A 12,741-nucleotide genomic window follows, 5' to 3' on the forward strand; every position below is an offset into this window, starting at 1 on the left:
AGTTAGTATATGTGAAGTCAGCTAAACTGCGGCTGCAAGAAGTTACTGCTGAGTACCACAACAACAAGGAAGAAAAAAAAAAGAAGGTTTTTCGTTTCTCTGGTCTGTGGTCGCAGAGGTTTGATGTGTGTTTGAGAAACCTCCGTCGCTCCGTTTAAACTCCGGAGCAAACACAGCCATGTCAGGGCAAAAAACGAGAGAGGAAATGACTAGTAAGGCAGGGAGAGACTCTGAGATTAATCTAGTCGTTTCATGTGCTGTGAAAACACAGTTATCCAAACACTGCTGGATATAGAAACATTCACAATGTGCGTGGCTGTTAATCTCAAAAGGGAAAGTTCAATGTCAAAACCTGAACTTGGGAGTTGACAAATCAAGAAAACGTCACTAATTTTAGAATCTTTAGAATCAACACAAATAATCCGGTCGGAGTCAGAAGAAATCAAGTTACCAACACAGCGGTTGCCACTTCATGACATCGGCTCTAATGTGAAATAATGAAGAAAAGAAAAAAAAAGCAAACGTGAACATGCCGCCTCACTTCACCGAGAGCAGAAGCAAAACCAGAAATCCAAACTACCTAAAACGCATTCGTTCTCCTTTAAGAGCCACAGACTGCGAGCCATGAAAAACGGTGGCCGAAAAACATTCACAACCAGCGAAGCAGACGACCAACAGATTTACTTTCTTGCTCCAGAGGCAAGCCCCGTTCTTCAGTGATCTCAGCCAACCGTTTCCGACCAAGCAACTCCGGCAAAAAGCGGGGAAAAGTCCACAGGGAGCGCCACACGAACCTCCGCGTCCAGCCGCAGGTAAAAGAAGGGGAAAACAAATAAATCAGGGGACAAATCCACAAGGTCTCCGACTGCACGGCGATTCTTTTTCTTAACAAGAAAGAAATAGCTTGTCACTCTGTGCTCCTCCACTACAAAGGGGAAGGCTTTACATGTGATCTTTCTGCAAGAGAGCCTCTGGTTTGCGGCAGGCTGGAAAACCTGAAGTGGACTCTTGGTGGGCGCAGCGCTCATTTCAGCTCGTTTCTGCCCCATCTAAATCAGCAGGCGCATGATCTTTACCCACCAGAGAAAACACAGACAACTGTCTGCTAACAACAAATCAATAAAACTGCCTCTTTAACAGGAACCTACGCCGCTCCTTTAAATGGATTTACAGCTTAGGGTGAGCATACACGGAGGTAAAACTAGCTGCGAGCCTGAGAGGGGAGGAAAAGCAGGCAAGGCTGACACAATTTGGGAGGAAAAAGCTTCTGGACATGATGGAAGGGAAAATGAGTGGGAAGTAAAACCAGACACGGAGCCTCTAATGAAGTTCACTTTCCAGCACAGTGAGTTATGTAACCGCAGATTGTTTACATATCCAGCTTTGGTGTGGAACAAAGGCCAAATTTACTGAAGTAAAAACAGCCAGCTGCAAAACACAACCGTTTCCCAGGGGGGTGAAAATACAGACATGCACAGGAGAAGAGCTCAGTGTAACCAGGAGGTGCAAAACTCTTGCATTTGAAGTCAGATATTAGCACAAACACGCTCTCAGTGTTAGGGTGTAACTAAATTACTACTCAACAAAAACTACACCAGTCTAAACAATCAAACGCTAAAAGGACTGATTAGAAGCAACACGTGTTCTGCTGACATCTAAAACAAAAAAGGCCTGTCACATCAGTCCCCTGGGACATCAGGTAATTTCCATTTATCACCCTGATGATAGAGGAGTTGATCAGCCAGTAGATGGAGCAATCTGTAACAAAGCGTCTCCAGCCACTTGAGAGGTCAAAGTGCAGATTACCATTTGGATCGTCACTAACTCCACCCAGTCACAACAAAGAGAGATCCAGAGGATCAATACTAAAGAATTTGTGATAATAAAGCCTAAAATATTTAAACACTCGCTTTATAATTAAGATTAAAATGCCGCAGCATTTTCTGACCACACCACCTTGCAAAGTTTTATCTATATTTAAGATAGAAAGTAGTTCTTACATTTCCCCTATCTGCTAATAGACAGACCTATTGAATTCAATAACAACAACAAAAAAAAAACAATCGGGCTGACTGAAAACACTAAACACAAGTTAAAAAGAAACGGGGTGAACCGATCGACTGCAAGTACGTCAGGAAAACCTCAACAAGCTAACCGTTAGCCACTAGCGACACCAAAGTTAGCATCTGTTTTTAGCTTCCCAAAGCTAACAAACTATTTCTGTTTCCTAATAGGCCTAGACTGCACTTAATCATTTCTACATAAAAATTAACAAACACTGGAAAACTGTGACTGGTTAGGTGTTAGCCGCCAACGATGAATATGTTAGCATTTGTTTCATTGCTTATTATTCATAGTAAACTAAAGGGTTAAATTCATTGTTTTTTAGTGAGCATAGGAAACCTTTGATCCTATTAGGGCGCTTTTAAAGTCAATTATGTCACAACTATGCAGCGGTTTTAAGATTGACGCTGATCAGCTGCCGAGTTCCTCAAATGATGAAGGCTCTGAATTTGGACACACCTGATGTCAACACAAACACATAAACTACAACTTGCTAAGAGCTAGGAGCTAGCCACTACTGATGCTAATGTTAGCATCTGCTTAGTAGCTTTCTACTGGTGATAAAATATGATGCCATTTCACATACCTTAAAAATCCGTCTAGATAGTAACTATCTGTATATCAAAATGTAAAATACTTACAGTGATCAAACAGTGTGAGGCTATTGCTTATAGGCCTTCTGTTGCTGCTAAATTACATACTAAGAACACTACACATTACTAAATGTTAGTCACTAACCACCCTATTGGTATCTATTTTGTCACTTCCTTTCAGTACTTAAATAAAGGGCTTCTGCTTTTATTTAGTCTAGGTTGCAATTCATCATCTCTACTTCACAACGTAAAATACTTCAGACTGTTCAAGCCCTGAGGATACACTGACTGGTTTTAGTTAGAAATATTAAATTTCACATCTAATTTATAGCCTTCCATCAATGATAAAATAAGGGGTCACTTTATTTCTTTAATGAGCCTAGATTGCAAATTATCATCTGTAGCTAAAAATCTAAACCAGTGATAGCGAGAGTACCTTGACTACTAAACCACTAGTTACAAACCAGGTGACTTTAACACCTGGTTTATAGCTCCTGACAAGCCCAAATGGAAAGAGCTGTTTGAGATATATTTTTAATAAGCCAAGACTGCATTTGATCATTTCTATGCCAACATTTAGTTTGCTTTGAAAAAATATGAACTGCATTTGTCGACACTAAAAACACTTAAAAAAACAAAAACAACAAAAAAAACAACAAGTGGTTCTATGCGTTTCTGACATTTGGGCCTCAAAATCAGGAAAGAATGAAAAATGCTATATTTGGACTAATTAAACTGTAACTACAGTGGCAGTTTTACACCAAATTTCACAAATGAAACAAAACCAGGGTAATAGTTCATTGTTTAATATATTAAGTCTAAGAGCTACTTCTGTCTCCAGAACTGCAGGTTATAAATACCTGATCTAGCCAACAAAAACGGTGACTTTATCTTAAAATGGCTGAAGCAAAAAGTGCATCACAGTAAAACTGTGGCTGTAAAAAATTAACTTTTCCAAGGGACCAAATAGTTACAATTTATGTCCCATAAGAGACCATAAGAACTTGATTTAGCTTTATTTCTTCAGTACAGGTAACGGGCCCAATTCTACGGGGGTCCTGGCCCCTGTTATTCCTATCTAGAACCGCCCACGCTGCACTGGACTATTCTACAAATATTACAAAGCCTTGGAAAAACAGTTGTGGTATGTGAAACCTTAACTTGATTTGCAAAAATAAAAAGTGTGTATTGTAAAATTTTTAAAAGATATTGCTAAAAACAGATCGTTTCATTCTAGGTAATCTGATTTGGTGTTAAGCAAAACATTCAGGTCATGAGTGGAGACGACACACAAAACCTTAAAATATTATTAGATTTTTTTTTTTTTTTTTTTTGTGCAAGGATTAGACATTTCCATGTCTCTTTCAATACATCTTTACACGAGCCAGTGAAGCTTTTATACTGAAAATCAATTAGACCTGCTCATGTAGTCTGACCTAATCAGGTCATCTTAATTATGTCCCATAACTGTACTTTTTACCCAGTTGAACCAATCATATCTTAATAGCTGGGCTTCATGCGTGCTCCCCCCTCCCGCCTCCCTTCAGTTTTCTTTTTCTTGCTGGCTCCCTCCCTCCTCTCTACATGTCGGCTCCAGTTTAAGGCTCCATTTCAGCTGCCTAGGCTCACTGCTCTCCAGCCCAGCTAATAAATCATCCGCCAATCTGCTCCCTGAATCGTTCTGCCCCTGCTCCGACTGCTCCAGCCCTTGGTTGCTAGGGAACAAAGGCAGAGGAGGGGCTCCGAGAGACGGAGAAACGAGGGTGGGAGGCGAGGGGGTTTTAGCTGGGTGGAAGTGCTACCAAATGGCCATCCGCTGTGCAGAAACAACAGGCTTCTCTCTCTGAGCGTGTTCCAGAGAGCTGGCGCTTTTTACCCTCCCCGAGTTTCCCCTCAGAGCCGAACAGTGCACCATTGTGAGGCCTGAGAGGAGACGTATGAAAGGAGGACGAAAAGCAGAAAAAAAAGGGGGAATATTTCAATGGCCCATTGTGTAAGCGTATGTCCTGCTCGAAGGCCGATTGTTTGGAGTTGTAAAACTGGTTAAGATAATGTAGACACAGGCACACAGATGGTATCGTGATGACGACAAACAGAGGGCAGGCTCACACATGGAACATAATTCCCACTAAATGTCATTCCCCGAAAACAGTGACGCAGGGCCGTCGGACGAAAAACAAAGCTACATTCACTCAATATGGAGTCATTATACTTGACTTGTTGTTAAAAGATGACCTTTACCGAGCCTGCTGTGTGCAAACCCAAAGGGCTGACACTCAGTAAAAGAGCCAAAAATAAAGAGAAAAAAACACTTTCTTCCATCAAGCGTCAAGCTTGTAGTAAGATTAGCCACGGTGTAAAAGGGAGGAAATCACAACACACTTGAACAGGAATAACCACACTGACAGACACTTTACTACCCACATCCTCTTTGCAGAGACACACAAAAAGATCTATGTTTAGATCTTTAAAAAGCTGTGCAGATGTTTAGGGAGGAATGGCCTTTTAGTACGAGTCTAAAAGAAAGATGGCTCTCTGTAGACCCAAGGTTCGTCCAGCAGACCAAGTGTAAACGGTTTATATTTACCCCATTACAAATGTGGCAGCCCTCACAACACGACCTTTGGAAAGTGAAGTAACAACCTCTGCTTTTCTCTAGCATGTACTGACACAAAAGGTGACAGGAAATTCCAGTACACACCCATCCTGCCCGCTACTTAGTTACAAAACACCCAAAAAAAAAAAAAAAAAACTTTGCTGGCACTGTACTGTGAATGCAATAGAATACACTGATCTGAACAGAGATGCCAGACAGGTTTTATGCTGTGTGTTTTTGCTGCTGTGTGAATGCTCGTTTTCTACCACTGGGGGGCTGCTGGTCCATCCTCTCTGTTTTTTTTTTCCTTTTTAATACCCACCCTCCTCCCTCCACCTCTGCACCTCAGTGCAGTCATCCATCAACCACGGACACAGCCGGAGATAAGCCGCGGCACAGTGCAGCTGGCTGAGAAATAGACCTCCTGCCCTGCAGCAGTCATAGATCAGCCTGTGTCTCCGACACGGTGGCACACAGCGAGACTGCGGCTGCTGCCGCTTGCTTCTGATTGTTTGTATGGCACCTCCTGTTGGTCCGACGCAAGGTTAGCACCACTTGGTAACAAGTGCTAGAGACGGCTGCCACAGGTGATGAGCCTCGTGTTGGTTTCCAGGAGCAAAAAGACTAGGTTTGAAAATACTTTGTGTCTTGCAGACAGTGTTAGTGTCAAGTTTTGATCACAACTTTCAACGTGCTTTAGTGGGATTTAAGGACAAAGGAGAGTGGGATTAATGTTTTGAAAAAATAATATAAAGACAAATCATTTGTATTCAGCTTCCCTGAATCAACTTGCAGAACTCTGTTCAGCTAGAATTACAGCTGCAAGTGTTTTGGGATGCGTTTTTAACCAGTTTAGTACAAAGCAGTTCTTATAAATAGTTTCTACACAAAAATTCCCAGAGCACGATGCAGTTACCACCATCATTAAATATGAGGATGCTGTGTTCAGGCCTGAATGCATTGTTAGTTTTTTGTAACACATTCCCTGCTTTGCATATAGGTCAAAAAGTTTCATTTGGTCTCATCTGGACCAGAGCAGCTGGTTCTAGGAAACCTTAAATGATACTTTCATGGTTCTTCTTTCAACAGTTGTTCTTATTCTCACTAAAAGACGAGACATATGGAGGGCATGGCTATTATTGATTCTGTAAATGTAAAAAAAAAAAAAAAAAAAAAAAGGTGTGAAAACCTTTTATGTTTTATACCAATTAAAAAAGTAGGGTGTCTATGGCAAAACAAAGAACTCTCACACTGGTCACATCTGTATGCATAAGTTTAGAGAAAAATCTGCTTTAAGTATATATATATATATCCCTTTCAAAGTAATATTTGTTAAGGATTAAAGTTTTTATTAATCACAAAATAAATGTCAGCAGAACTGGATTTTCCACTTTATGTGATGCTTACACTCTAATATGGGTTGAGGCTAGCTATAAACTGGAACTGAAATGGATTTCATTACAGTTCTTTTCCTTTTAAAGACTAAAAACAAAATCAGAAGTTGTGCAGAGTGACATGGTAACCAGCTGTGGTTTCATGCATACTGAGCACAGATGAGCAGGTAGAACTTTGTTTGGACGTAAAATATCATTTCCTTTTTGCAACATCGCTGCAAGGATGTAATAGCAACATATAACCAGAGACAACCTGTTTGTCTTTTATTTAATGTGCTCTCTGCTCCTGGGTTGGACTTGTTGGGTTCTGCAGATGAACCCAGGCTATAATAAATAGGATGAGGTCTGAGGTAATGTCTTAAAAACAGACGACTGGCTTCATGTCTGACCATCAGAAGCAGCTTCCATCCAACCACAACAACAGATTACATTGTCTGCTCTTTCTCTGTGGCTAAATAAAACGACACTCTGACTTTAACAGCCCACTGCAGAAACGCAACAAGGAGGGTTAGGCTACAGACTTGATGTTTCTGATGAATTATTCATAGTTTTATATGTTACCTATTTTATAATGCATGAGAGTTTTGTCTGGTGTAATCTACAAGTCGTCGCTGAACCCGTGAGAAGGCAACGTGACGGGTTTCCGGCTCGCCAAAAGGTGCTCCACTAACATCAGAGTAACAAACTGCTGAGGGGACGACTGTCTAAAATGTTTCCTTCCCAACCAGGATACCAATAAAGTGCTTCCTAGTGGTGTCTGTCTCTGCGGAGAGGTCTGAAAAGGACTTTTAAATGAGCTATTTTTATTTGTGCGGTGAGATTAAATACATTAACAGTGAATTCAGAGTTTAGACCAGGTTGAAACGCTACACTGCAGAAAAGGGCAAGTTCGCAGACGTAGGTTAGGAGAAGGAAAAGACGTAAGAAGGGAGGGTGACAAGTGACCCTGCAGACAGGCTGATTCTGTCATTTCAGTGGCCCCGCTGTCACTTTTATTCACATCTGAAACCATCTGATGGGGTGAAAAAGCACAGGCAGAAATAATTACGCCAGTCCTGGAGGACAGAGAGGAGGGGGGAAAGGAGCAGAGGAGAGGCAGAGCGAGGCTTGATAAATAAATGAAGAGCAGCAGAACTTGGCTTCTGTCGGTGCGTCAAGGTTGGGGCTACATTTACACCTGTCCTTCAAGGCTGCGGTGCTGAAAAGGGTCAAGTGGTGATCAGATCACTGCGAGCCTCGTCCTCGACGGGTCGGTGTCGAGATACTGCGTCCGCAGGCAGGTGGAGCGCCAACAGCAGGCTGAGTGCCTCCAGAAACAGACGCAAACACACTCGGGCTCTGAACGGGAACCAAAATACTCTGGACACACTGACGAGTCCTCGGCTACCCTTACGTAACAGAGCAGACACACGAATACGTAAACAGGAATTAATAGAGAAGTCTCGACATGCGTGATTCAACGTGTATCCACACAGAAATGAAGCGTTATTATTCCAGTGCGTCTCTGTTTGATCTTTTAGTAAGGGGGGAAAAAAGTTTCCTGGCTTACTTCCACTGAATAATTAACAGAAAGTGGGAAAAAAAAAAGTTCACTGCATTTTAAATCGGATCAGGAATTTTTTTTTTCTTACAGGCAACTTTGTAAAGATTATTACAGCACCATGATTATTATAAGAATCTCCAGTTAAGATGTGCAAAAAGAGGTAATGATGCCAAGCAGTACTCCAAGGAGCTACAGGTTTTCACCGCACTTTAAATGTGACATACTGACCCTTTTTTATAAATGCTAAACTCAGAAAGTGCAATCTTAGTCGTACCTGACCAAAGCCTAAGGTTTTGGTAAACATCTTAGGGGTAAATTGAAAACTCCATCCTAGGGATGCACCGCTTGCAGTTTTCTGGTGGATCACTGATCTTTAAAAAACCCGATCTGCGATTCTTTTTCCTTCTCTTTTTTTTTTTTTTTTGCAGCTGACCCCTTCAGGTGTCATGAGGTCACGATACACCTTCAATGTTCCAATCTTAATTTATTTTAAAAGAAACATTGAATAAAACCATAATACTACAAACATATTTTACCTGCACAAGCTAGTGCTCTCAAATATAAATGAGAAACTTAAACTTGATCTGTCAGTCAGCCCTATGTCACGGAAGAGCAAAACAGGACAGTGGCTGATCTTCAGACCTTTGCAGTAGGTAGATAAGATCTGTGGATAAGACTGCATCGACCGATCACACAAAATTAAAGAAATCAGGGCCAACCAATCAGTCGACTGATTGGTCTGCGCAACGCTGTTGCACCAGTTTATACATGTGACGGCAGGACGGATAAGACTTTTTAAACTGCTGTTTTTTCTCTTCTCATGTTATAAATATAGACATATCTGCCATAAGTGAACGGCTTGTCCCCCTGTCTTTCCCATGTTGACTAGAGGCCAAGACATCTTGCTCAGATCACCTTCATCAGCTTTTAAAGCCAGGTGTCAGGTGTTACTCATAAGTAACACACAAAAGAACAGCAGAGGTGATTTAATGTTGTTGGACCATAATGTGATTATGGTCCAACAAAAAGCTCCTGCTTTACTAAAATGTTCCAGTCATGTGTGATTGAGACATATGTGCTCATTACCAGTATTTGTGAGCACGCGAGGGAGAACAAAAATGCAACAAGAAAACATCTGAATTCAACAAAAACGCACCAAAATGGAAAATGAACGAACTGCCTAAAAGAAGAATAAACTTAGAGACTGAGCCGTCTGAGATCTACAGTCAGATCAGGCAGCGGTGTTATCTTTAAAAAGCAGTGGGTATACAAACACGCAGCCCAGTGTGTCAAAACGCATGAAAGCCATAGCCGCAGTGCTCATTCGGTTTGACATGCTGTAATTCAGAGCTTTCATTTCCCCCCTTCCCACCCATGAAGTGGTGTTTGATCAGCCATTTTCTGATTCCAGCCCTCCGGCAGCTGCGGTGAAACTCACTTCTAAATACAAATGGAGGCTAACATTACCAGCCCCCAATCTTTTCCCTTTCCAGACTTCCGTGCAAAAAGATTTATTTTGTGGGTGATAAACAGGACGCAGCTGCTCTTAAGCAGCGGAGGGGCTGGAAAACTAAAGAGCGTTTTTACTGAAGCCGCGTGAGGCCGCGCCAAGAGCTCCGTTACCTCTCAACAGCTCCCTCTAAAGACAAACGCTGCACTGACCTGAAGATACTATTAGTGGATAGATAAAGAAAACAGTGGCATCTGATGAATCTGCATTTTTTTTAAAAATACAAAAACAGCTTCTCTTACCACTTCATCCTCAGACCAGCACTTCTCTATCAGTTTAGGTACCGGCTTCTTCACCAGACGCTGCAGAGCCTTGCCTGCATCGTAGCTGCTCTCGTGAAGCTGAAAACAAACACCACAAAAAACAAAAAGCATACAGTTATATCAACAAGGCAACAAAATACACAAAAATAAAGAAAAATACTTTTATACGTTGTCACACTACAATTAATATTTCAAATAGTGCATAATTGAAGTGGAAGCAAAAGGGTGCATTGATGTCTTTTTACTAAATCTGAAAACGATTAGCCTCTTTGAGTTGTAGAAAACTTTGTAGAGCCAGATGGACATTTTTGCCCTTTCTTCTTCACATAACAGGTCAGATTGGATGGAGACTTTCTGCAAACATTTTAAAGTTAGATAGTCCCTCTCGACTGGTTTTGCGCCTAGACTTTGACTAGGCTATTTTAGCACAAAATATGCCGTTTTGCACTTAGAACAAAAAGTTCAATTCTGGTTTTATTTGATCAAAGCACCCTTTGCATCTCCTACATGGCTTGTGGCAAAATGCAAACAGGACTTGACGGTTGTCTTCCTATAGTGAGCTGTGGATCTCTGCAGCTCCTCCAGAGTTACCATGAGCCTAACAGCTGTTCTCCTGAGTACATCATTTGCACTGGATTTCAGGAGTGTCAGGGTGAAGGAGAACCGATTACAAATGTACGCAATACTTTTCAGTTTTATTTGTTTAAAAAAAAAAATTAAAAAGTGTGTATCATGTTTCTTCACTTCACAAGCATTCGCTACTTTGTTAGTCACGGAAACCCAGCTAATAGATGGTAATTGCAGGGCTCGAAAATGTGTCAAGGTTCCAGGAAACCTGCAGATGGATTTTTGAGCTGCAACCAAATCACATGCGAACTTGATATGCAAGATAAGAAGAAAAAAAATATTCCACATCTAGGTGTGACTGGACTTGTCAGTACAAATCCTCCAGCATCAGAGGAAATGCCTGCCAAGACCTGAAAACCAGTCTGGGGATGAGGAGCAACAGTGAAAAGAGGCGATAGCTGTGGAGCTTTAAGCACTCTGTCACATTCAATTGGGTGAAACAGGCAGCGCCAGAGCTCTCCCTCCGAGAACAAACAAGCATTACTCATTGGAATTGCAAATAGAGCAGAAGGTCAAGAGACAATGACCCGTTCGCTATGCTAATTTTCTAGTTTATAGAGTCGGCATATAAATCCCCTGTTTATGATGATTCTAATCTCTTTGTTGTGCTTGATTCCCCTGCATTCATTGTCAATGTGATGGACAAATCTCTCATTATGCGCAATATATTGTTAGGTTCTGAGGTTGGGTTCACAGACAGGAAAACGGGGAGCGTGTCCGCTGTCTCAGAGGCCTCTTCACTGCACAGATAAAACTGTAGCTAAAACTGCAAAAACACTTTCAGCAACTAAGGGATTTTTATTGTGCAACCATTTAGTTGCCGCTGCATGACGACTTACAGTGTTAAGTGCGTTTAAGGTAGTGTCGTCTCGAGAGGCGGCTAGACAGCCATCTTCTGTCGATCCTCCGTCACACATCCCTGCAAAGGCAGCCATGCTCCTACAGACAAACAAATAATACATAGTTTTAACATTAAAATAGCAAACAATAATATAAAAAAAATTTGGTTGAGTAAAAAAAAAATTATAATTCTTTAACATGACATTACAGGTAGTGTTGGTACATAATAATCTTTCTGCCTTCGATGACATTATTTGATGTAGATGCTGAAGTTTAGGAAGAGTAGAGGTTAAATCATGAAGATAAGAAAGAAGTGTCATAAATGCCTGTTAACCACAATCATCATGACTGAAATACTGTTAGTGAATGCTTCCCTAATATTGTGAAGACTTGATGAACCGAATAAAAAAATGTAAGTAGTAAGTGACATCTTCACAGCTTTGTCTTGATGGTGGCAAACTGGATATACTGCAGTTCAACACCAGAAACATGTGAAGCTACATCACCCTCATGATGACGTACTAATGAACTCCAACATCAATAAGTGGCATTACAATGTCAATTATGAACTATAACAAATCACAGATGTTGTACTTTCACGGATATTTAGGTCAGGCAGACATGTTTTAACATAAAATTATGCAAATGCTCTCAGATGTCAGCTTTGCAATGGCAGGATGACGTGGAATGACACTTTTAATCCATCTTAAAACCCCGCAGCGGATGTCTTTAGTGAGCTAGATCTAGAAGCTTAGATGCTCCAGACTTGTGCATTAGAATGGATTTCTGTTTCGGGGCGCTCACCTTGCAGCTCTGAGGTACATAAGAAGGTCACAGTCGTTGACCCCTGGCATCCAGACCAGCTCCTCATTCTCGGTCACGGCCTGGCCACCAGGGGAGGGGAAAGGCTGCAGCTCTGGGAGCTTGGCCTAATTAGGTCCACAGAGAAGGAGAGAGACAGATGGTATCACACTACAAATAGCACACACAGGCTTGGAAAAGAAAAAAAAAAAGAAAAGAAATATCAGCTTACAACCCCTTGTCATCAACTTTTCACTTTGAGCCTGAGTGGTGGCAGTGGGGACGAGTTAGAGTCACAACGATTCAACATCACAACAGAGAAAGTCATTACCGAAACACAACAACTCTGAACTTCTGCTGTTAAAACAAAGATATGAGTTTGCATAAATCCTCCAAATGAGGCAGTGGTGTTAAAAACTTGCTGATATTTCAAACGGGATATTTAACTTTTTTTCTTATTTTTTTTTTTACATGAAAACACTGGCTTCATTGAAGCACCAAATGCTTTTT

At 41.3% G+C, this 12,741-nt stretch overlaps 1 protein-coding gene across 1 annotated transcript in view; it reads right to left on the reverse strand.

Moving 5' to 3' along the window:
• rerea (arginine-glutamic acid dipeptide (RE) repeats a) overlaps window positions 1–12,741 on the reverse strand; it is a 97,540-nt gene that overhangs the window by 26,382 nt on the left and 58,417 nt on the right. Inside the window, 3 exon segments of the mRNA XM_032572667.1 lie at window positions 9,943–10,041; window positions 11,430–11,529; window positions 12,235–12,359. Coding sequence (XP_032428558.1) covers window positions 9,943–10,041; window positions 11,430–11,529; window positions 12,235–12,359 — 324 coding nt within the window.

The sequence above is a fragment of the Xiphophorus hellerii genome, chromosome 1 (genome assembly GCF_003331165.1).
Source record: "Xiphophorus hellerii strain 12219 chromosome 1, Xiphophorus_hellerii-4.1, whole genome shotgun sequence".
Classification (NCBI taxonomy): Eukaryota; Metazoa; Chordata; class Actinopteri; order Cyprinodontiformes; family Poeciliidae; genus Xiphophorus; species Xiphophorus hellerii.